This window comes from Delphinapterus leucas, chromosome 3 (genome assembly GCF_059928025.1).
Source record: "Delphinapterus leucas isolate spDelLeu-1000000601 "Yukka" chromosome 3, BTC_Dleu_Yukka2, whole genome shotgun sequence".
Lineage (NCBI taxonomy): Eukaryota > Metazoa > Chordata > Mammalia > Artiodactyla > Monodontidae > Delphinapterus > Delphinapterus leucas.
This window is the reverse complement of record NC_143131.1, coordinates 10,400,394-10,426,893: the sequence shown is the minus strand read 5'-3', so window position 1 is coordinate 10,426,893 and position 26,500 is coordinate 10,400,394. Positions and strand designations below refer to the sequence as shown.

The 26,500-nt window shown below is 39.3% G+C and overlaps 1 protein-coding gene across 4 annotated transcripts in view; it reads right to left on the bottom strand.

The window, feature by feature from the left end:
- Nucleotides 1-26,500, bottom strand: part of MARCHF6 (membrane associated ring-CH-type finger 6) — a 72,747-nt gene that overhangs the window by 5,635 nt on the left and 40,612 nt on the right. For 2 of the 4 annotated variants that reach the window (XM_089908675.1, XM_089908676.1), the window contains 14 exons: nt 24,308-24,366; nt 23,946-23,969; nt 22,942-23,022; nt 22,431-22,499; nt 22,278-22,352; nt 20,665-20,799; nt 18,570-18,689; nt 17,713-17,813; nt 15,147-15,284; nt 13,623-13,827; nt 11,384-11,453; nt 7,877-8,058; nt 6,244-6,378; nt 853-942 (listed from right to left, as the gene is read on the bottom strand). In XM_089908675.1, coding sequence (XP_089764801.1) covers nt 853-942; nt 6,244-6,378; nt 7,877-8,058; nt 11,384-11,453; nt 13,623-13,827; nt 15,147-15,284; nt 17,713-17,813; nt 18,570-18,689; nt 20,665-20,799; nt 22,278-22,352; nt 22,431-22,499; nt 22,942-23,022; nt 23,946-23,969; nt 24,308-24,366 — 1,484 coding nt within the window. The remainder of the gene's footprint in view (nt 1-852; nt 943-6,243; nt 6,379-7,876; nt 8,059-11,383; nt 11,454-13,622; nt 13,828-15,146; nt 15,285-17,712; nt 17,814-18,569; nt 18,690-20,664; nt 20,800-22,277; nt 22,353-22,430; nt 22,500-22,941; nt 23,023-23,945; nt 23,970-24,307; nt 24,367-26,500) is intronic. The other 2 variants (XM_022581377.3, XM_089908677.1) reach the window with 2 other exon arrangements.

Sequence of the window (26,500 nt, the reverse complement as noted above, 5' to 3'; positions counted from 1 at the left end):
GCCCGCAATCCATCTCACTTCAGAATCAGCCCGCACTTGAGAGATGCATGCAAACACACACCAATTCCCCGGCTCTCCCCACCCTCACAAATCTCCAGGTACAGAAACTGTTGGGTGAGTTTCTTGTGCATACTGGGCTGAGAACTACTGTATTTCCTATACATCAAAAGGAGGTATACCTTCAGTGCTACAAAACCGTAACACCTTATTAATTTGATGCTGCCCTAAGGACAAGAGGGTTGTCCGTAAGTCCATTCTTTAGGTAACTAAAACTTAAAAGAAATAAGTACCAAAATCTACTATGTTGGTTACTTTGGAAGAAATCTTCCTAAAATGAATTATCCTATTTCCTAGCCTTATTATCAAAGTACAGAAGTACGATCTATTTTTTTCAAGGTGATCACCTCAATGACCAAATTATATGATAGCTCCATAACACAAAACTGTCTTAGGTGTTACGTAGCTAAAATATTCTCAAAGAGCTCTGCTTTTTTAAATCTATTTTTTTCCTGCCATTTTCTTTATTTATTGCCTTGAACAATAACCTCTTTTCCTTACTACAGGCTTACAAAACTGACTACCAAGCCTTCATCAGAACTCCTGCTCTAAAAAAAAGCACATATGCTAAATTTTGCCTTTACTTTAGTCAGGGTTCTAGGCACTTTAAGCTACTGGCTAACTTTCAGATAAGGGAAGTGGTAAGAGTAGCTGATGAAAATTCATGGTGTAAGAGTAAACTGCCTTTCTCCTTAAAAAAAAAAAAAAGTTACATATGCTCATTAAAGAAAATGTATAAAACTTAGAAAAGTGGGAACGTGGAAAATAAGAGTCCCATAAGCCGAACTTGCTTACCTGCTCAATTACAGTTTTCAGCCACCACTGAGGACCCATCAATGTTATAGCTGCAATGATTTTGGCATGCAGGACTCCAAGTGCCCAATCCTAGGATAATAAAAATCATTTAACAGATTTTTGTTTGTTTTTAGCAATAAACCCAGCACAGAGGCTATTTCTTGCATTATTAACTTCAAAACAAAAATTCTGTTGGATTAGTAACAATTTCACAGAAGAATAAATACGCTGGAAAAAATTTTTCCCCCAACAGCTCAAGTTCAAGTTCAATGTTTCTATCAAAACTCATTCTTGTGTCTTTCAAAAAAAAAAAAAACAAAAACAAACAGTACATTATTTTTCCCAAGAGAACTAAGAAAAGTGTTTAATGGAGATCTGAACAAGCAAATAAATAAAACAGTGCCCTGATTTTATTTCAGCAAACCATCCTTGGGCTGTTTTTCCGGTTGGGCTCCTGAAGGCTCAGAGCGCTTCCAGCCGGGTGAGCTCGCAGTTCTGCTGAGCTGTTACTAGGACCTCCCCAGTCACACCAAGCTCCCTGCTGTGCCTCTGGCCTGCCCACCTCACTATCCACCAGGCAGCCAAAGGGATCACCACTCCCACTGCCCAAGTGATCTCTTAAAGTGCAAGTCAGATCATTTAAGAAGACCTCCGTGCTTACAACCCTGAACACAGCACACAACGTCCTTCATAACCTGTTCTGTTTATCTTAAAAAAATATATATACATGTATGTTTTAAAAGTATCAAGTAACATTTAAATCTATTCTTACATTAAACTGAAACCTTTCCAGAGAAGGCTGGAGTCCTCTGTGACCACCAGCCCAAATCCTGATCCCTCCCCAGCAATAACCACTGCTAACATTTGGTATGTACCTTCCACGTTTGTTTCCTTATGCACTGATCTATGTCTATACATGTATGTCCCACAGGAAATATGTGTATCAGTTTTATATGGATTTTCTGGTTTGGTTGGTTGGTCTTCCAAAACATCTTCAAATAGGGTGGGAGGCTGATGCATGCACTGAATTCTTGCATAACCTCAAATATCACTCTTCATCCTGACAGACGAATGGGTGAATGACATTTTTTCTAGGTATAGGAAGGTTGGGTTTTGTCCCTTTTATCTCAATGGTCTCTAAATGCCCTTCTACCTTACGGTTTCAATGCTGCAAAGTCCACTGCCAGTATGCTTTTTTTTTGAAGCTTGTGATTTAATTCAGAAATTTTACCAAGATGTGCCCAAATATGCGTTTTCTCATCAATTTTCTTTTCACCAAACCTGATGAGGTCCTTCAACCTACAGATCAGTTCTTTCTTCAATTCAGTTAAAAATGTCTACTTTTGTTTCAATGCTGTCTCCTATTTTTGTTTCAATGTTGCCTCATATTTTTGCATTGTAGAACCCTTATTATGGCTATATTAAGTCTCCTGGGTGTATCCTCCAAGACTCTTCCTCTCCCCTCAATTTCCTATTCTTCAGTTTTGCTCTGTGCATCAGTCTTCCAGGCCTCCAATCTGACTAGCCACATCTTTAGTTCATTTACTGAATTTGTTTGAAATCCATGCTATGTAACATCATGACGATTTCACTCTGTTTTATGGCTGCTACTGTGTGTGCATGCCCACATACCCCTGTGTTTTTATTCTTCTATTTGGATGCTCATGGCTCTGCAAGCAGTTCTCCATCACCGGGCATGTGTTCTGATGGCTCTGCCTGGCCTTCCTTTCTGTGGCTGCTGGGCCCCCCTTACATAAAACATGTGTTATTTTTCTCTGTTGACTCAATGTAGTTCAGAGGCTTGGATTGAGAATATCCTTAAGGGCTGCAAAAGGATCTTTAGCCTGTTAGACCTCTGGGATAGCAAGCCAACAATTCCCAAATAAGAACATGGAGAAGTCCTCCTTGCTTTTTCTCTATCCTTCCAGGCTCACAAGCAGGGAAGATTCAACCACCAACTCAGCTTTCTCTTGGCCTTTGGGAGTCCAGAAGGCACCCAAGTGAGGTTAATGTTCACCTGAGGAGGTCCACAGATCACTGAGGTTCCAGCTCTTTCAAGATCCACTGCTTTCCAGTCCTTTCCCACAAAAAAAGACATACCACACTAGCTCCTCTGCTAGAATTAAAAAAGAGTCCAGCCTCCCATAGGTCTGTAGTCACTTGACGCAGGAAAGGCAAGCAGCTTAGAGTCAGGGATGGACAAAAAGCAAGCTGTTCTCTCAAACTTTGGGATTTTATCCAGAATATTAAGGATACCATGCTGCACACTCTGTTTGCAACTTGTGTTTTTCCCCTACTCAAAAACACGTGAGGGCTCCCCTGGTGGCGCAGTGGTTGAGAGTCCGCCTGCTGATGCAGGGGACACGGGTTCGTGCCCCAGTCCGGGAAGATCCCACATGCCACAGAGCAGCTGGGCCCGTGAGCCATGGCCACTGAGCCTGTGCGTCCAGAGCCTGTGCTCCACAACGGGAGAGGCCACAACAGTGAGAGGCTCGCATACCGCAAAAAAAAAAAAAAAAACAAAAAAAAACACGTCTGAGAGCTATCTATATCAAAACATATAGCAAAACAAAAATACAAACAAGCAAAGAAACACACAGCTCTACTTCCTTCTTTTTAACTGCGGCACTGGATTCAAAAGCAAAGATATATCACATTTTATTTAGTCATTCTCTATTGATGGACATCTGGGTTGCTTCTAATTTTTTTGACATGGTAAAAAATTATATAATAGCAGAACAATCCTGTTCATGTCTCCTGCACACATGTAAATGTTTCTTTGCAGGATATTCTGAAAAGTGAAAACTGATGAGTCATAACATATAAGCATTCTTAAAACTGAATAATTTCAAATAATTCTCCAAGGTCACAATGTCGGGCACTGTCAAGACCACCAGGAACACAGGCATAAGTGAACAAGCTGCATCACTACTCAATGCAGTGAGGGAGAACAAACAGTATACGGGGAAGTTGGAGCCCTTAGTGAGAGTGTTAGAAAAGGCTTATTACAGTTTCCTGGCTTGTGTGCGGTGATTTGGGGAGGATTTCAGGAAGCAGGGCTTTGCTCTATTCCAGATGCTAAGTAGAAAGTACAGGTAATCTATAATTGGCTATCTTAATAAATCTTATCCAGAAGAAGGGACAAGCTGAGGCTAATCAAACTATAGTAGCAAACAAAGGAGCAGCCAATCATGTCAGCCAGGGTACTGGCATGTTGGGGCATTTTTGTGGTTTGAACAATACTCATGTTTTGCCTGCGTTCAGACATGATTATGGAGGGGTCTTGAGTTTGTCTTGATCCATCATGGTCACGGAGTGGCCTTGTGTGATGCTGATGTTCTGTCAATTGTTCACATTCAGCAGGAGGCCTAGCTCCTGGACCCCAGGGGCTGTTTTGCTCGTTTTCAGTGCCGTGTACTGCACAACCTCAGGAGGCGTATACCATCTGTTTGCCACATCTGCAGTGATCTCTTGGGTTACGGTAGCATCCGCCTGACCCCTCCCCTATAAAGTTGTGTTTCCCTCTGAGGTAGCAAGTAATCTGTAAGGTGACACTTTGTCACCATGCAAACAGCCACTTCTACACTGTAGTGGCATCAAAACATGACTGCAAATCCTTCTCCCGTGGAGTGGTAGGGGTATATATCCCCTTCCCTTAAATCCAGGCCAACCTGTGACTTGCTCATACCCAGCAGAATGTAGTGAAGAGCAACGCTGCAGGACTTCTGAGAAGAGGTCATAAAAAGTGATGCAGGTCTGCCTTGTTTGTAAGAAGCCCAAGTGCCTTGAGGCTACCAAGCTGTAAAAAAGCTCAAGTACATCCAGGGGCTCCAGCCAATAGCCCAGATACGGTGCAACCAATAACCAGCACCAACTCTCACACATGAGTGATGACGTCTCCAAATGATGCCAGCTAATAAGGCTGTCAGATCACACTCAGCCACTGAGCCTTCCCAGATGAGACTCCAGATAACATGAAACAGACACAAGCCAATATACCCTGTCTTAATATCTGATCCACAGATTCTGTGGACAAAATAAATGGTTGTTTTATGCCAGTAAGCTGGAGCTGCAAGGTAACTTGCTATTGCAGCACAGTAGCTAAAGAACCATCGACTTTCACCTGATAGGTTCAGAATCCATTGACAATCCTTAGAATCAATTATTTTGTTAATTATTGCAAAACAGTAACTTTCCTAATTAATTGTTAATTCTTCTACCTTTATTGCTGGCATTATTCTGTGAAAAACAGCCTTACTTCAATCACTGATGCTATTAGACTACACTGCAATGCAGCTCCTACAGAAAGGCGTCATATACGCTTAACGATTCCCCTTTCTTGCTCCCTTTCACTCTGATTCTAATCTATGAGCACACCGGATGAGAGGAGGTCCCTTATGTCGTATGCTCTGTCTCACTTCAAGGTCTGCCCACTCGCTCCCTCCTGGAATACACTTCTTCCTTTCTCACCCACTCCTCCGCACTCTATCGTGCTGTCCTAGACATTATCTACTGCAGAAGACCGCACCTGAAGCCCCCAAGCTGGGTAGATGCCTCTCCCACACGATGCTGCGCTTCTTGTGCTTGCCCCAATCACAGCACAGTAACCATCTTTCCCACCAGCCTTTAAGGTCCCTGAGAAGTTCCTGCATTAGCCTCATTTCCATCTCAGTTATACAGTACAGGGTTTGGATGTACATTAAAGCATTCAAGTAAATATTTGCTGTTAGATGAAGTTTATGGGGGTTCTTCATCTGGAAAGTAGAGGACAATTTTCATTTCTGAAAAATTCATCATAATCTACTAAAAGGAGATTTCTAAAACAAGGCTGAAAAGCCTTTGAATGACTGAAGTCAATACCTAGCTCTTTCCCCTAACATCTCTTAAAAACTTGAGGTCTATGACGTTAACTTCAGGCTCTAAGTATGACAGAAAAGTTAAATTTCTTTTTCCGTGAGCATTTTAAGGCCTTTGCTGTGACCTGCATAGGTTCCCTCAGAATGCTCTTTTTAATAAGCCTGTGACTTTGTGGGAAAAAATGCTGCAATTTTTCAAAAGGGTAAGTTACTACTTTGAGTCTCAAAGCCAAAAGGAGCAAGATATCTCACCCTAACTAAAAGTGAAAAGTTCAACACGTTAGCTTGTATCTTTAAACACTGGTGAAGCCTATAGTGACATTTTAAACCTATAAAGTAAGGTATTTTAAAGGTGCTGCATGACCTGCATATTTCAAAGATAAAATGCATTATCTAATCGATTTTATGAGTTCCTACAACAGAAAAAATTAAGGAATCTTCCTAAACAAACTGCTTAAAATCACTTTAAACAATTAAGAATTTTTCTGATTCCAAATACATAAAGAAATATCATGAGCAAAAGACACACACTTACCTGCCATGGGTAAAAAAGAGGAGTCTGATCCAAAGGAACCCTCAGGGGGGCAACAATAACCAGCTCAAACAGAAGCCCCAGAAGAAGCGGGACGACTCCAGCCAGCAGCACTGCAACTATCACGGTCTTCATTATCTATCAGGGAATGAAAAGCCTTGTTATCAGAGACTCCATGACTTTTAAGCCAAGCTCTTTATCTCATGTGGAAATTTACTCTTCTTTGACCTGATGCCTAACAGAACGAATATATACCTTAAACAACTTACATTTTATGTTACATGTTTAAATGAAATCTGAATGTGTAACTATAAAAACTCAAGCTATAACAAAAACATGAAATTACTATACATTATTGCTACAAAATTATAGGAAATTCATTTTATTACATATATTAATCAGGTGGTTTTGCTGCTTTTCTCAATCTCAGTCTCAGGAGTAGGCTTTTGTTTGTCCATGAAAAGCTACTGGTTGTCCCAGGCCCCTGATCCAGTGGTGGTCCACCCACAGGCTGACCTGTGACCCCTGAGATGGACTGGTATAGTTGAAGGGCTCTGCATAACCCCAGTTAAGGTAATTACCAAGTTGATCAAATTAGCTCCCCTGAGAACAGTACAGTCCAACAGAACTTACTATGATGACAGAAATGTCCTGTATCTGTGTTGTGCAATATGGTAGCCATTAGCCACAGGGCTATTCTATTAACACAGCTCTAGAATTTGGACAAAGTGGCAAAATGAAAATAAAGTAGACACAAAGAGAAGAGATAACATGCAAGAGCCACTATGAAATCCTGACAAAGAAATCAATTTTTAAAGTGGCCTTGATGTCCCTTTTTCTTCAGGTAGCCTCAGTAAGTACATCCATTTCAACAGCAAGAGATTAAAAATGGTGTGCACTGAGGCAGTACCTACTTCTTCACATGGCAACATGATATGGAAGAATATCAAATGAAAAGTGGTACTAGCTAGTTTCTGTATTTTAAATATAGGTAAGTGTCTCATCTCATGGATTACACAGCAATCAACTCCCTCCATTCTTAATATACAATGAATCTCCTATGTTTTTCTTTCAACACTAATATTAAACAGCTATTAAACTTTCAGTGAAATCAAGACATAAATTCAGATACAAAACCAGAGTTGATTATACAAATGAAAAGGCATAAAGCAGTGACCTAAACATATTTACCAGTCATAGCCAACATTATGATCAATCAGTAAATTACCACACAATTTCCCATTTATGTGAAAAACACTGACTTAGTCCTGAAGTCAAGATTTTATGTATTAAAAAATCTTTTTTCAATCAGATTTTAGAAAAAATATCATTAAAGGAAATTTCTACTTAAACAAATTGATTTTAAATTCTACAGAATATCTTATTACTCAAGGGCCTTACCAGATCATTTAATAGCATGATTTTCTTTTAACCCTCAAATACATCTGACTATATTTCTCAGAATGAACCAGAAAACTACTGTCTTAAAGGAACACTCTTTGTAATTCAAAAAAAATCAACTCTCTTGACTCTATCAACACAGTGAAGAAACAAAAGTGAAAAGATTAAAAGAAATTACTGGAAAAATATTCACTACTCCTGTCAGACAAGATCAGTCTGTATTAGGAAAACCTACCATAAGGGACCACTCCTTAACCTTCTGGAAGATCACTCTGCGTCCCTGTGGCATCCATGCCACCAGCACTGTCACCGCCCTGATGGTTAGCCAACAAACATAGAGACCACAAGCAGCTGTGTAGAGCTCATGGATTTTGGCAGTCCCCGTCCAAAATGACATTAACCAACGGCCAGCGAATACTGAAAATAGAAAAGCTGATATATTAGACATGTAGTCATGTAAAGAGAACTCTAATCTTGATGTCAATGTTGTACTACTAGTATTTTCAAAAATTTCAGTCATTTTAAGTCATTATTAAAAAGACATCACATTTTGATATATCAGTGTCTTTGTTAAAAGCAAACAAACAAAATAAAAACAAAACCCCCCAAATTCAAAAGAATGTAATTATTTGACTAAGATACAACCAGAGCACAGTAAGTCACTGGGGATGAGCTCTCCTGTGACATGCATTCTGACTTGCCAGGCCAATTACTTGTTCTTTGGGGACTGAAACGACTTGAGGGGGGGTGTTATTTTTATTGTCTGTATTATCAAATGAAATCATTATACACATAACAGGCCAAAAATGGAAAATTTACTTTCTATTATTTGTGTTGTCAATACTTTTAACATTTAGGAACATTACAAATAATTTAGAGTAACTTTCTTTCAATTGGGTCATTCATTAAGATAGAAAACTAAGCTTATTTTAATCAGAAGTGGGCACATTAACAAAGAATACCACACTAGTTTTTCTTAGGAAAAAAATTAAGTTCTAAATATTAGGAAACATGTGAAAGTTGTCTAAGGGACTGCCTCACACAAAGAGTTATTACAAATAAACTCCACAATGTACCCACAAAAATCTAACTATCAGTCAAGATCATTTATATAGTAACTTTCTTTACATGGTTACTTATCTTAATAAGGCTGGAGAAAAAAGGAAGACCCCATTTCCAGTGTCTTTTTCTCCTTAATACAGTACTTACCTGTTACCTTTCAATGTCTAAAAGGAGCTAGTGGCTGTGCTGAACATGTTCCATACATTTTCTCATTAATCCTCCCAACAACCCTGCAAGCAGCAATGGCCTCCACTCTGAAGACTAAGAAACCGAGGCTCAGCAACAGAACCTTGCCCAAGCAAGGTCACACAAGGGCGGAGGCTGAATGTGAACTCCTGTCTACAGGACAGAGCTCATGCTCTTGACCGCGGACCCACACTGCCTCCAGTCAAGCTAAACCACCCCAACAGTCAGGTTTACAAGCCACAGTGCCAATAACGTTACACACTTCTTTGCAATCTCACAGACAGCTTGGATATGAAGATAACTCATTTTTTGAAGACAAATACACGTTAAGTATTTATCTACATGAAACAAACACACGTGCACGTTAAAGATATAAAAATACCACTGATAATTCGGTAAAAATGTCTAGCATTCTATATATACATATTTCTACTCCAAGATTCTTTGTTGTTCTTTTTCGGTTGGTTTTTTAAAATTTAAGGCTTCCCTGGTGGCGCAGTGGTTGGGAATCCGCCTGCCAATGCAGGGGACACAGGTTCGAGCCCTGGTCCGGGAAGATCCCACATGCCATGGAGCAACGAAGCCCATGCACCACAACTACTGAGCCTGTGCTCTAGAGCCCATGTGCCACAACTACTGGAACCCGTGCTCTGCAACAAGAGAGGCCACCACAATGAGAAGCCTGCGCACTGCAACGAAGAGTAGCTCCCCCTCGCCACAACCAGAGAAAAGCCTGTGCGTAACAATGAAGACGCAATGCAGCCAAAAATAAAATAGAAAAAAAAAATTTAAAGGCTGCTTTTCATTCCATACTTCACATAGTTCTAAAGTGTTTTTGAGAGGTCAGGGCTAGTTTCTAGTTTGCAGTAACTTGACATTAGCTAAAATGCAGCTACAAGAAAGCAACCTATGGGGAAAACAGCATCCTCACCACCTTAAATGTGTACTATGACAAAAGCATTTCTATGATTAAACATAACTGCATTCCTTCCACTAGATGGTGGGACTGGATTAACAGGGAAATATTTACTTAACAATCTTTAATGAAATTAATGTACCTGTATTGCCAAATTCAAGCACTAAAACTAGGTTTCCTTCTTTTGTTAACTTTTTAATATTTCTGATAAAAACATGAAAATGGAACATAAAAATCACAAATGTAAAGCTGTCCAAAGTTCAGAAACTGAGTTTTCTCAACAATGTTTACTACACTGCACCCAATAGTTAACTAGACTTTGTCTTTTTAACAGCTGAGGTCTGAGTAGTGAACTTAAGAGCAAAGTTCTCACGGTCAAAAATCATTGTGCAGAAACAGTGAAAAACAAAACAACTTTATTTTTACCAGTTTAAGGTGAATCACAACTCTTACCAATTAGAAACTATTCTTTTTTTTTTAAGAAACCTCACTTGAAATTAACTAGCTGCTCTTCCCCAGCCTTAGCCCTCATGGGAAAACTCAAGTATTTAATACAAATTTGATTTATAAAGTTATACTGAGTTAGTGCTATAATCAAGACACTAACTCAATAACATGTACAGGCTTGATAAGACCTGAAAATTATCTTCACTTGATTATTTAAGTGGCTAACACATATCAGTATGATTCAGAATCTTCTGGCTTGCTATAACACTAACTAGGAGGCGGGGGGGGGCAGCAAGTTGTTTCTGACACTTTGTCACTGGCTTTGGACTCCACCCCCATCTACCCCTGACCTCTGCAGAAGATGACAAACTACTATATTCATCGACAGCTTCTTACTTGTTAGATGAAGAAACCCTGTTTAGCTGAAATTTAGTGATTAGTATTTATGATTACCAGGTGATAAAGGGAAATAGCCTGGCTTCATAAAGGTCTCTAGCAATAGCATGCAGTGGATTGGAAAGATAATTACATAATGAAGGCAAACATAATTAACATCAAAACACTGGCTTGAAAAAAATGACGTAAGCCACACAGATGACTTTTTTTAATGCATACATTTTTATTTTAAAATGCTAAAAAATTTTTTATAAAAAAAAGTTCATGAAAAATTTCAACATATACCCAAGCAGAGAAAATCCTATAATAAAATACTTTGTACTCAATCACCCAGTTTCAAAAATTATCAATTCACAGCCAATCTTAACATCTTCTATAGTTTTGCCTACTTCCCCACCCCCAGAACGCTTTGAAGCAAATCCCAGACAACAGATGACTTTTTGAGAACCCATACTGCAATAAGAAAATATCTATATAAAATGAGTGACCACAAGTACTTTACTTCCAAAAATTAATCATAAATTGTATACTGACTCTGTCCCCCTCTGCTCCGATACAAATGAGTCCAACGAAACGTAGAGCCCTATAGAGAACAGTATCCCATATTCAATAAAAATAGGGATAACTACTTCAAGTTTATATGTGATGAAAGATCACATGTCAGCAAGACATACCCTTTTAAAACAAAGCATCTTTTCATGATGTCATTAGCGGAGAGCTAGGATAACCTCATACCTGGTAGAGTAAGGCAGATGAGGCTGGCGATCAGTAAGGTTATACACATGAAGACAATCAACAAAAATATCTGCAAGGCAAAACACAGCAGTGCATAAACAGAATTCATCTGTGCTCAATGCATTTTATGACACTCCTCAAAGAATCAACACAATTCTCCCAGTAAAAACGATCTGCCTATATTTGTATCTCCAGGATTCCTTCCATTTCACATAAAAAGGAAATTTTCATTTTAGGTAATATTAACTATAATTTTGGCCGAAAGGAAACTGTGCCCACTTTCATATAATCAGATACATCAGCAAGTACCAATATATTCTGAATCAGAGAGCACAAAAATAAAACATAATCAGCTTAGGGCTTCCCTGGTGGCACAGTGGTTGAGAGTCCGCCTGCCGATGCAGGGGACACGGGTTCGTGCCCCGGTCCAGGAAGATCCCACATGCCACAGAGCGGCTGGGCCCGTGAGCCATGGCCACTGAGCCTGCGCGTCCGGAGCCTGTGCTCCGCAACGGGAAAGGCCACAACAGTGAGAGGCCCGCGTACCGCAAAAAAAAACAAAACAAACAAACAAAAAAACATAATCAGCTTAAATTTTCCCTCACTATTAATTAAAACTAACAATATTTGCTTATTTTTATCAAATTCTCAAAAACAACTTCTCATGAAAGGAAAGCTTATTCCCTAACAGTGCTATCCAATTAGAACTTTCTGTGATAATGGACATGTCTACTCCTGCACTGCCCGACACAGGAACCACTGGCACAGGTGGCCATTAAGCACTTGACATGGGGTCACCATGAATGAGTAAAGGAATTTTAAATTCTATTTACTTTGAGTGTGTGTGTTGTCTACAAGAAATGTACCTTCTTTTCTTTTTTCAGTTTCATTGAGGTATAAATGACAAATAAAACTGTAATATATTTAAAGTGTTCAATGTGATTTGATATATGTATACACCGTGAAGGGATTCCCACCATCAAGGTAATTAACACATCCATCACACCACATATTTACAAACTGTATTTATTTTTAATTAAGTTTAAAAGTAAACAGCCGTTGTAGCTATAGCTGGTGGCTCTCAGCTACTGAGAAGTGCAGATAAAAAGGAAATACACCGAGACAAGAGGGAAGTGGCTACCCTGGACAGAAAGAGAGGGTGCTGCTTGCCTTGACCTGACTGACCAAGCCCAAAGGGCAGAGCTCCAGCAGGAAGACTGGAAAGCACTGATGATGATAACACTCCGAGAGGGGGCTGGAGCCTTGGTCAGCTTTCGCTGCCAGAGAAATCCCTTAGTGATTCTCTCTCTAATCTAGGCCAGAAGTACCTTCTGCTTAGAAAATACCTTTTGTCAATCCGAAAGCCTCAAGTCTCACAGCTCCACCCCCAACTCTGAGAGCTCCCTCCCCAGCTCTTGCAGCTCGCCTGCACCTCCCACCCCCTACTCCACACATTCACCTCCCTGCAGGTTCCATACCTACCATGGCTAACCTGCCTCTTGTCCTGACACAGGGCTGGAATGCCCTTCCCACTTCCCATTTTTTAATCTGCCTGACCCCAAACTTTAAAGACTTAAAGGTATCAACTCCTCCACGAAGCTTCCTGAACAACTTTCAAAAAAGTGTTTTGCGGAGCAAGAAGTGAGCAATCATATGACATGCTACTAATATAGCAGGTGACGTGAGGACTAACACCTGGCCATTGAATCTAACCCCATGAAGGTCACTAGGGACCCTTGACAGGAACAGTTTTGGTGGAGTTTGGGGGTAAGTCTTGCTGAGCCAAGTACTTCCTTAACCAATCTGGTCTTCACTTTTATCAGATGTAAACAAGAGGTTACTACTCATACCTTGCAGCATTGGGATTAATACTACAAGGATTAAAGAGAGGAAAACACTAAAATACCCCCTCCAGTTCCTGACACACAGGTGAAATGAATCAGGAATGGCAACTTCTTATTTGATCTAGGGTCTTCTATCTTGTTCCTTTCCAACAGCAGGGACCAACAGCACATGGACTCCCAACTCCACGGCTTACATCTAAAATTCCATCAGCTTATCCGACATTTACATATATTATGTGTTGCAGAATGAGAGGCCTGAAATGTGGGTTCTTGTCAGGAAGACTGCAAGCTGCGTCTACACAGAGGACCATATACTAACAGCGCCGATAACAGCAGAAAAACTCCTCAACAGAAGCTGGAAAGCTCAATCCCTGCTAAGTCGGGGCAGCACCTACCCTGAGTGGGAAATGCGGGGGCCGGCGGTAAGGCTGGAAGCCAACAGGCCCGCCCTGCTGGAGGATGGCTTGGTGGGCTGCATGCAGGCCCTCCCCCACCACGGGGAGGGCGTTGTTATTTCGAGCGTGCTGGTTATTGTTAGCTTGTTGGTTTGCACTGTTCTCATTTTCTTCCTGGTCTCCCAACAAATAGGAATGAAGATCCCTGTGTAAAAATTGCATCAGTGAAAATGCTCACCTCAGATCAGAATAAACAGAAGACGCGAGACGCGAGATTTACTTTCTTGATAATTATTACTTAGGGGAGAAAATGTATGAGTAGAATCTATGCACAGCACTGCTATTATCTCAATCAGCTCTAAATGTTGCTGCGTGCTTTAAATTAGACCTTCCCAAACATAAATTAACATACAAAATACCCATTCAATCTATTTTATGTTTTCTTCAGCCAGTATCTGAGAAGAATCAGTAACTGAAAAAAAAAAAAAAAAAAAAGTGCAATGCCCAAGATACTCTATGTGAAGAATTTTAGGGAAAAAACTATCAACTTCTTTTTTTCTCTGTAGATGACTACTGTGTCTGCTGTGACACGCAGCTCAACTAAAACATCAAGCCACAAATCAGTTAAGGCACAAATGAGATGGGGGGAAGGAGGGGGCTCACGGTAGGGCACTGAGCTGTTAGACAAGGATAAATGTTCAAATACAACCAAATGCATATAGGCATTCATTGGAGATACTGTGGGTCTAGCTGCAGACCACTGCAATAAAGCAAGTATTGCATTGCAATCAAGTTTTGTGGTTTCCGAGCGCATACAAAAGTTATGTTTATACTATACTGTCATCTATTAAGTGTGCAGTAGCATTATGTCTTTAAAAACAATGTATATGTCTTAATTTAAAAATACTTTATTGCTAAAAAATGCTAACAATTATCTGACAATACAAGGTTGCCACAAACCTTCAATTTGTAAAAAATACAGTATCTGTGAAGCACAATAAAAGAAAGTATGCCTATATTTCACATTAAGGTATCTACAGGATGCCACATATTTTCTGAAAAAATGTTTAAACTACCGAGATTAAACTTCTAAATAAGTATATAATATATGAAGCTTGAAAACACATAAATGCATCATGCTGACTAAATGACTAAGAAACCAAATCTGAGAAGAGCTAACTCACTTATCAGGTTAGGACTTCTAAAATAAGGGTAACTTGGTTTGTTTTTAATGCACTGAAAAGTATTTTATTTTTACCCTGTGTAATGAAATGAAAGAACCTGGGCCAGCAGCAACCCTCTGTGAGAGGGTAAAAACATGTACACATTTCTCCATAAAAGGATACACAATGATTAGGAAAATAAGAAAATTTAAAACTTTAATAAGCTTTAAACAATACACCTGCAGATAACACTAAATTGTCTCTTATTAAAACTAACTTTTCCTGAGTGGGGCATACTTTTTCAGAAAGGTTATTAAACTGACACAAATGACACACGTACGAGTCACCTGCCTATACTTACAGCAAGTATCCAGCAGTAACAGTCCACGCTCGCACCAGTCCCTTCAGCCACTGCCGCGTGTGTCCCTGTTCAAGTAACGCTGGTAAGACAACTTGAAGCAGAAGCAGCTCAAGGGACAGTTCACTCACTGGAGCATCACTGAGAGTTACGAAAAGCCATATTTTACAATGTGAATTCGATTTTCCCTTATAACTGTATCATATTAGACATTTAATGGAATGACAGCAAAACTCCTTGAAGAGTCAAATGAACTCACTGTCTTTATCACCTCATATCCATTCTTCCTTGAAGAACAAGGAACATCCCTCAACCAAAAACTGCTCCCGACAAGGGTTGCAATGACCTTCGTGTTGTTAAAGTGGCGGTCAGGTCTTGGTCCTCACCTCATGTGCCGGCTTAGTAGCGTATTACACAACTGGTCGCTCACTGCTCCTTAGAACACTTTCTCCATGAACACCTTTCCAAGACACGCTGAATGCGACCTCCTGTGACTTTGAATAGCACCTTTCTGTAAATTTCTATATACTGCTCAGACATCTTCCCTAATTCCTAACTTATACATCCAAAGTGCCAACTCAACGTTTCACAGTACACATGAGACATCTTAAGTTGATCATGTTCAATATCAAGTTCCCACTCTTCCCCTTAAATCCTGCTCTTCCGCAATCTTCCTCATCCTAGTAAATGGCAACTCCATCCTTCCAGGTGCTCAGGACAGATACTTAGATCCCTGACTGCCTTTCTTCACCCAACATTCAAACAAGCCAGAGAATCCTACTGACTGTACCCTGATACCCTGAATCTAACCACTTCTCATGACTCCACTGCCACTTCCTCCCTCTCAGCCACCGTCGCCTCCCACGGGGATCATGGCATTACCCCTAGCTGCCCTCCTGCTCTGGCCCTGGCCATCCCAACCCTGGCTCTTGTCACAGCCTCCAGAGTGATTCCTGTGAAACCTCTGTCAGACCACTCTTCTGCTCAACCTTTCCAAGAAGCCCCCAAATCACTCAAGTTAAAGCCAAAATGCTTACTTACAATGGCTTACAAGGCTCTCTAGGACCTGGCTTTCCATGACCTCTCTGACCTCACAGCCAACTACTTTTCTCCTCCTTTTACTGCAGCCAAACTGGTCTCCCTGCTGCTCCTCAAACAGACCTCAGGCCACTGCATGTGCCCGCCTCCCCTGCAAGGACATTCTGCCTTCAGGGGTTCACATGGCTCCCTCCCTCATCCCCTCCTCCTTCAGGGCCTTCCTCACCTGTCACCTCCTCAGGTCCTCACTAGTCACGTCCTTGCTTCGTTTTTTCCCATAGCACTTACGACCCTTTGACATATTATGTATTTTATCTATTTTATTGGCTGTCTCCCCAAGTGAAATATAAGCTCCACAAGGGCACAGATTTTTCTTTATTCTGTTTTGTTCACTGTTACATCCCTTGTACATAGAAAAGAACCTGTTATATAATGGGCCCTCAATTTTGCTGAATGGAAGAACAGACTAAACGCTGTTACAAAAACTTAGCTAAAATTCTAGGTATAAAGAACTACCAAAAAATGGGTCTACGCCAACAATATATAAAGCCAGAAACCGTGCTTCCTGGTTCTCACTGTGACGACCCAAATACATAAGGAGGGAGAACCGACTTTCTCTAGGTAGGGAAAAACTCAGAATAAAACCTCGATTTGGATTTTGATGAAAAGACAGCAGAAGCATGCCAGGCAAACATGGGGAAGAAGGTCATTCCAAACAGAGAGGGAAAGACCAGGAGCAGCTAGGCATTTATGGGGAGACTCAATGGAGGCTGAGCGTGGCTGGAAAGGAGAATTCAAGTCAGACAATGCTGGACAAGATGCTCGAAAGGCAGTGTGAGATGCCGAGCCTTGGATGTCATTCTAAATGACCCAGATATTATCGTGTAAGTTATGGAGGAAGAGGCAGGTATGTTAAGGATGGATTATAAATGGGAAAAAAACAGGAAGGCCTAAACTAAGGTATTAAGTGGTAAATCACATTGAATTAGATAAGAGACTGTAAAAAGAATTAGAACTGACAAGATTTAAAGACTAATTACAAGTAAATTTGAGGAAGAAATCCAATTTGCCTGGCATATTTAGGTGACAGAAGGGATGAGGCAAATCACTGAAAAAGGGATTATAGGAGGAATGGTGGAGACTAGGTTTCCAGGTTACTTAAGTCTTTAAATCAAAAAAAGATTTTCCATTTATAAGCCATACAGCCTATTTTAATCTACAATTAAATGTATATCTATGGCTACATTACTTATGATGTGCTTTTCATACAAAGATGATGCTACTAGGTATCTCTCATTAGGAATGTTAAACATTTCAATGCTAATCAAATGCACACTTCATTTGCAGAAAAGTCAGTCCTTCTTTGGAACATGTAACTGCTAAACTAACATGTGATTTAGAACATGGCAAAATTTAGTTATCAGATGATTTCTAATATCTGTAAGAAATGAATGTTTTAAATAAGTGTACTCTGAATATCAAATCCCTACCAGAGTTAAATTAGTAAAGCTTCTGAATTTCAACAACTTACCTATAGAGCATGACATTGTACGGAAGAAAATTAGGCAGCAGACTCTTAATTATCCGTATAGGTAGCCAAAGCATCAGGAGTACAATGGAGCCAAAGACAATCTGCAGCAAGAAAAAGGGCAGGGGACCACTGTAATCACTGTGAATCTGAGAGACAGGCAGACTTCTGAACGTACACATCCAACACACCATCCAAGTCTATACGCGCCCAGGCCACTGAGTGTTCTCATTCAGCACACTATACTTGGCTCACTCTATGTGGAGACTGCATACCTGGGACAGCTGCTCCTCTCTCTCTCTAGGACACGAAGGCTCAAACAGGAGCCACAAAGGATAATCACTGCATGGTATGTGAAAAGAGAGCTAGAAACTCATAATGAAGGATCAAAATTGCCTGCATCTTAATAAACCACCTGTAACAATAAGACATGACCCATACTAATGGCTACAAAAGTTTCCAAAGAACACACATCATTGCTTTTAGAATTTTATCTTGGAAAAACTTAGATTTAACTAGGTAATTTCTTCTTCGAGGCAAGGAAGAAACTTTGAGTTGCTTCTGTTAAGAGTTTAATTTAGAAGCTATTAACAAGTCTCCATTGCTTCAATGCAAATTAAAAGTAATTCAGAGACCCATAATTTGGCAATCAATTATACTACTAAAGAACCAAAAGGCATTTTTGTTTACTTACATTTTATTTTTATCGAAGTAACCAATAAAACAGCTATTTGATAAGCAACTTCCACAGGCTTAGATAAACTTAATTCAATCTACTCTACCAGTCCTCCTGACCAAAAAAAAAAAAAAATCTAAAGGGTAGCCCATTTTACTTCAAAAACAAAAGAAAGCATGCTTACCACTGACAAAATAAATCTTCGGAGATGCCTATAAATAGGCAAGTGAATCATTTCTTGTACTGGATTAAAATCTGGATCATTCAAATTCCTTAGAAACCATAAGACACCAGGTCGAAGTACCTGCAAATATATTTTAAATGCTATAAATACTTAGCAATGTCTTTAGGCTCTGTATATGAGCTAAAACATTAATAGAGAAATAAGCTCTTAAAATTATTTTGGCATCTTATAAAATGGGCCCTAGAAAATTCATATAGTTTTCCTGGGAAAAGAAGTTTCTAAATCAGAATCTTTATTAAAACTATCCTGTGTTTGATGTCCTTTGATGCTTTTAATCATTCAGTGGAAAAATTTAAGTACAATTTGTCAAGAAATCTAGATCTCCAAGATGAAAAATAAGTTTTGTTTGTTTGGTTTTTTGGCCTCGCCACGTGGCAAGAGGGATCTTAGTTCCCTCATCAGGGATAGAACCTATGCCTCCTGCAGTGGCGGCACAGAGTCTTAACCACTGGACCGCCAGGGAAGTCTCGAAAAATAAGTATTTTTATAAAAATTATCACTATATTGTATAATCTGGAAAGGATTAGGTTACAATTTATAAGTGTCCTAAACGGAAGATGTGATTTCAGTCTCACACTTCCCAAAAAGAGTTACATTAATTAAAAAACCTTCAGTTTCTCAGTATCTTCATTTTACCATCTACATCTTTTCCCCTTGCTCAGTAGGAATCATCAACCCTAAAGGCTATGGGCGATGGGCAATGAATGGGTCTGGGGATTAGTTCTGGGTGGCTCACACTCACTGGGCTACCCTGTATAAAAAGCATCTCATCTGCCCAAATTCTATTTCTCCACCTTCCAAACAAAGGGGTTATGATATGTGAGCTTTAAGGTTCAATCTAACTCTAAAATACTAGGATTCTGTATCAACAAAAAACCACCACATTGATAAAATGAAAAAATTCAGTATAAAATACTTAATCACTGAACAACGCAATTTAAAGGTCAGGTATAATAACAATTTAAAAAACACATTATTAATGTAGTCTCAATCACTAATTTCAAAACAAGGATACAAGCTTTGTTTGCAAACAGAATTTACTGAACTTATACTATATGATTCAGGAGAATATTCTGGCCCCCAGGTTCATCCCCAACTCCTCAAATCTCTCAAAGAGCAAAGTAACCAAGAACTGCATTAAGCCTTTGTGCTTCTGTGTTCCATTCACACTGGATTAGTCGTCAGCCTGCTCCTTTGGGCCCTGCATATCTCCATCAGCACTCTCAATGGAGTAAGCTGACTTGTTCCATGGCTGTATCCCTTCCCAGGATGCAAAAATCAAGGAGAGTGGAGACTGTGTCTCTGTTTCTCACTATTACCCCAGCATACATCACAGTGTCTGGCACAGAGTGAGCATGCAGTACTATTTGGGGAAAGAATGCACAGAGGAAAGTACACTTATCAGAATTACTCAAGTTTTATACTTCATTTTGTAGCAGATGACTAAGCATGAGATGTATACTAGTCAAATACTGACCCTATTTTCACTGCCCCCAAATCAGTAAGGACTGTATTCTGAAAACAGGATTAGTAAAAGTACCCATCTGGTGAGTGAACCAGAATCATAAAGGACCCTCACTATAATTCTACTTAAGGTATCTGCTTCAAGACCACTTTACATATTTGATCCTGCAATACCATACCCTTTGGGTATTTCCAGCATTAAATGTCCCTGGATGAAGTCCAAGACAGGCTCACATCACATAAAGTTCCAAGAATATGTATTTGAGGATGGTTAAAATACCAAGTAAAACAAGTGTTTTAATTTAATTTTTATCCCTCAGTCTATTCATCTTTCAAACTCAAAACTAATTAGACAGAAATAATAAAACTTGTCAATTTTTGAGACAAATTACTAAAAAACAGTTTAAAGCAACTGAGCCAAACTAGGCTATTAGCTGTTCCCTCTTAGAATAAAATAACAGAGAAAATGATTTAGCTAGGAAACCATCATAGCCTTTAAGGTATGACTTATGGTTAAGGCAAAAGTCCTTTTCGTAAATGTACAGTGTTGGAACTTCCCTGTAGAACTTACCTCTCTCAGTAACAGAATGAAGGAGGCAAAGTAGAACACATATACCATTCCCACCAGCCAATGCAGAAACATGGTAGTACCTGGAGCCGACTGAAAGCTCAGTTCTCGATCTTTCAGAGTAGCATCAAACATTTCCTAAATCAAAACAGTACACGTGAGAGAGATTTGTACTGCTTACATCTGCTGAATTAATATCTTCATATTCTAGGAAGTGAATGAATCACTATGCATGTAGGTTCTGATGTTTCTAGAATTACAGTTCTCTTAAAGCCATTTCATCGTATCACAGAAATACAAATGATATAGGTTGGATACCATTTCAAAGACGTATATGACACTTCAGAAATTTTACAAAGGCAATACTGATAAACCAGTTGGTGAATAAGAACTTTACCAATATTGCTATTGTGAAAGAACCATTTCTGGTTAACGTAATACTTTCCTTTCTTGGTTACATGTATGAATTCATGACAAGTTTTTTTTTTTTTTTTTTTTTGCGGTACGTGGGCCTCTCACTGTTGTGGCCTCCCGTTGCGAAGCATAGGCTCTGGACGCGCAGGCTCAGCGGCCATGGCTCACGGGCCCAGCCGTTCCTCGGCATGTGGGATTTTCCTGGACCGGGGCACGACATGACAAGTTTTAATAGTAAGGTATGGAAGAAAATGTTATTTCAGAACCAAAGGCAGCTTTTCTACATTTAATTTTTTTTTGAAAAGTAAAAAAGTGGACTTCCCTGGTGGCACAGTGGTTAAGAATCCGCCTGCCAATGCAGGGGACATGGGTTCAATCCCTGGTCCGGGAAGATCCCACATACCACGGAGTAACTAAACCCGTGCGCCACAACTATGGACGGAGACTGCGCTCTGCAACTACTGAGCCCACGTGCCACAACTACTGAAGCCCACCCTCTTGTGCTGCGCAACAAGAGAAGCCACCGCAATAAGAAGCCCACGCACCACAACCAAGAGTAGCACTGCTCTCTGCAACTAGAGAAAGCCCACGTGCAGCAACGAAGACCCAATGCAGCCAAAAATAAATTAATTAAAAAAGAAAAGAAAAAACTGATGATCACTGACAGTCATTAAAGATTTTAATCAAGACTAAACACTAGTTAAAACAAATGGTTAGGTTGAATTAATTACTACAAAGGCAGTCTTCTTTTCAGATTACTCTTTTTCGGTTTTTTTTTTTTTTGCACCGCATGGTGCTGCCTGCGGGAGTTCCCCAACCAAGGACTGAACTCAGGCCACAGCAGTGAAAGCACCCAGTCCTAACCAATAGACCACCAGGACCTCCCTCGAATTACTCGTTTTATACACAACATCTTGGCATCTTCATAAAACTCAAAAGAGTTAAACGAGGAAGAGAACTCTCCACTGGTTATCAGGAAGGTTCCAGTCAAAATACTCTAACATCAGAAATGTGCACAGAGCCTCACAAAAATCAGGTACTCAGGAAAAATTAGCAACATTAAGACTCTACAATGATACATTCTCAGAAAAAAACAAACTATTATCAAATATTGACTTTACATTAAAGGAACACACCCTAAAGACCACTTTTTAAAAAGCCTTTAAATTATTAGATTGTATGACAATGAATAATAAACTCACCAGGGAACAAATATCCAGCCACCAGCCACAAATGAGAGGGAACACTCCAATTTCTACCACCACTAGCAAAGAGACCTTAAGTAAAAACAAAGGTCATCAACATCACTCAAATGGGAGAAATCATTTCCAGTCTTAAGTTATAACAGGAATTACCTTCACAACAATATAGCAGACTCCCAGCAAGCGACGAGACCTATGAAATTTAACAAGAGTTGCCAAGCCCTACAGCATGTAGTCAAGGAAAACCTGAACATTTAAAGAAAGATACAGAAAACCAACAAGGTCCTACTGTATATAGCACAGAGAAACATATTCAATATCCTATGATAAATCATAATGGAAAAGAATATTTAAAAAAAGAATGTATACATATGTATAACTGAATCACTCTGCTGTACAGCAGAAATGAACACACTGTAAATCAACTATACTTCAATAAAAATTTTTTTTTAATTAAAAAAAGGATCAGGTAACTATTTAGGTAACAGTTAATATTATTTGACAGAATTTATTCCATATTTTTTCTGCTCTCATCCTCACTACAAATACCTACAACTTCTACTAAAAGGACAAGAAGAGAGAAATAGTTTTGTCATTAATAAGAACCACCCCTGGGTAAGCACAATAACATTACTGAACACTAAGCTGGTTCATTAAAGGATACATGACAAATTATCAGTGTTATTGCTAGAAGTATATACCCAACTATGGTCGTGATTAGGCCTTCAAAATGGGATGCTTGGACCTAGAAATAAGAAAATAAATAAACAAAATGTAATTTCACCACATGGCCTACACCCCAGTTTAACAATGTTTATTAAACAATCCAAGTAGACTAAATGTGAACTATCTCAGGAATTTGTAACTAAAAAACAACTACAAAATCCCCTCTGGATGACACCTCTGCAAACCAGATTCTCCCATGGACTGCTATTTATTACGAAAAGATGAGGTAAAATGAAAGAATAACACTTTACTCAAGCAGACAAAATAATAAGAGTAGAGTGAATTAAATTTTACAAAAATAAGAAAAAAGCTGTAACCATCTGCACTTCAGTCCATTCTGAAGCGGACCTGCTAAAGGCTGAGCGCTGAAAAGAGCAGCAGAGTCCAAGCCATCCTCTGGCCAAGGTACATCTTAGCCACCCTATCTCCTAACCACAATGCTTCAGTTTCCCTTGCTCGCCAAATCTGTTTCATTATCAACTTACAAAGAGTTAAGAGTTTGGGTAGTGACATATACTGCCCAAGATACCATCACCTTTTGCTTCCTGAATTTCAGGTAGCAAGTGATGATAGTTTATAAAGTCAAAATTTATCAAAGCATTTTATCTGAACTTTCCAAGTTCTTGCATTTAACTAGTGAGAATTTGGAGATCTCTATTAAATATCAGAACATGTCTCTTTGCCACTTCAGAAACTTCAGAATGTGATCTCTCAGGATTCACATATACAAATTGACCAGAATATTCCAGCTATGTCAGCTTTTCTTAAAAGACTAAATATTTCTGGGGACCCCCCAAAATAGTAGTAGTTGTCCATCCAAATATTTATCTAATTCTGAAAACCCGCAATAAAATGTCAAAATTAAAGCAAATTTCTTTAGAAAACACCACAGTTCATCATTCCAACACAGATCAACATTTTAAAAAATTAATATATCATTACCTTTCTGAATTCACTATGGGGCAACTAGGGAAAAGAGAGAAAGGAGCACATAGGCTAACAGAGCAGGTCAAAAATCAGTCTGTAAGAAAACTTTCCCACAGTATGTCTCTGGCCTGCCCAACGGGAAGGAAGACAGTGCATCATGGGGCTTAGAGAACATCTTCCACAGCTGGCAACATGTCCTACTACGTCTTAGGCCACTTCTGGCTTAGAAGAGGTGAACGAGATGGTGCTGGATAACTATTCCTTTGTATAAGGCAGACTGAGAAATGAAGTAACTCTTTACAATATTATTACTTAGTCAACATATATCAAATTTGGGGTAATTAATAAAATTAAGTTTGCAAAAGTATCATACTCACGTGTTCTTCAAATCCCAAACCAACAAGGGAGAAGTGGCCAATGTGGTACGGGCAAAATGCTAAAAGGGGGGGAAAACTCAATGAAAACTTCAAAATCAAAACAACGAACACTCCTAGTACCAACCCCACTAAAAGGAACAAAGGCTTCTTGGAGAAATGGAAGATCTCAGAACCAAAAATGTACTGTCGGGCTTCCCTGGTGGCGCAGTGGTTGGGAGTCCGCCTGACAATGCAGGGGACGTGGGTTCGTGCCCCGGTCCGGGGGGATCCCACATGCCGCGGAGCGGCTGGGCCCGTGAGCCATGGCCGCTGAGCCTGCACGTCCGGAGCCTGTGCTCCGCAACAGGAGAGGCCGCAGCAGTGAGAGGCCCGCGTACCGCTAAAAAAAAAAAAAAAAAAAAAAAGTACTGTCTGTGACATTCTCTACAACCAGAGAACAAAAAAGTTACCAAGCTCCTAATAAACTCATGGTGAAAGGACACAAGAACTATTGTGAAAACAGTCTCACAGGCCTGTGGGAAGAGAAGAGGATATGAGCATCCAAAAAAAAACCACAAAAAACCCCCAAAACTGATGTAAACACACTGAATACATACAGTGAAGAAGATATGAGCAACCAAAAAACAAACAAACAAAAAAACTGATGAAAACACACTGAATACATACAAATTCATGAGTTCATAATACTCAAAAAAGGGAAAAACAAAAACCACAAAAGGAAAAAAGCAACATAACAGAAAACACTTTTATCACTAAGGAAAGTTGTTAGAACATCAATTCCTTATCCTGAAAACTAATAATTTAAGGAAAAAAACTGCACATCTGTCCTGCTTCTTCCAAACAAACAAATTCAGGTTAACTAAATAGTTCTAGCTGATAAGATCAAGCTCTTCTTTACAGAAAAGCTAGCCAATAAATGCATAAAAATGACAGAATTTGAAAATCACCATTTTGTAATGCCTAATAAAAATAAATTAATTCAGGCAAGTATCAATGGATAATAAACATATTCGGTAAAATGCTGATGGAACACTAGATATTTGCATAATACTAAAATACCACCTCCCACAGATTACTTTCTGATGTTTAAAGGGAAAAATGAAACCTAACAATAGAGGCTTCAAGATACTATCACCTGAACCACAGACAAAGGTGGATAACCAGACATCATGTACCTCCTGATATGTCATAATAATAGGCAAAGCATGACCAGTGAAAATTCTGTCCCAGAAGTACTGAACCTGAATCTAATCAGGCCTCAGATTTAACTTCCAGTTTAAAAGAAATATGGAGACAAAGGAACAAGGTAACAGAATCAACAGGAAGTCATCGGAAGAAAGTAGAAAGTGAGACACGTAGAAGACAGCTGACCTAGTGTCATCAACAAATCAATGGCAAAATAGGGTAGGAGTAGATGAGGGGAGCAAATAAAAAATATTCTAGATCAGAAAAACTTAAGATTTAACAACCAAAAGTAACAGTAAACTACCAGGTGTAAGATAGGCTCAAGGATGTACTACTGTACAACAAGGGGAATACAGCCAATATTTTGTAGTAACTGTAAATGGAAAGTAACCTTTAAAAATTGTAAAACAATAAAAAAAATTTTTTTAATTACTGTAGGTTTAAAACAATTTCAATATCTGGGTAAGGTAAACCTCCCTCAATATACTTCTTTCAAAATGTCCTTGACTATTCTCAGCTCTGTTTTAAAAACAGATGAACTTTAGTGCAATTTAATGAATTTTTTTTTGTCCAAAACTGAAAAAAAAGGTAACAGGTAGACCTTATTTGAATTCTCATTCAAACAAAGCAACTATAAAATGATATTTAAGGAGACAATCTAGAATTTTTAATATGATCTATTATTAGGTAGTATTAAATTCTGGTAATTTTGTAAAGTGTCATGATATTCTGGTTAAATAAGAAAATAGCCTTAAGACAGGAATAAAGACGCAGATGTAGAGAATAGACTTGAGGACACGGGGAGGGAGAAGGGTAAGCTGGGATGAAGTGAGAGAGTAGCATGGACATATATACACTACCAAATGTAAAACAGCTAGTGGGAAGCAGCCACATAGCACAGGGAGATCAGCTCGGTGCTTTGTGTCCACCTAGAGGGGTGGGATAGGGAGGGTGAGAGGGAGATGCAAGAGGGAGGAGATATGGGGATATATGTATATGTAGAACTGA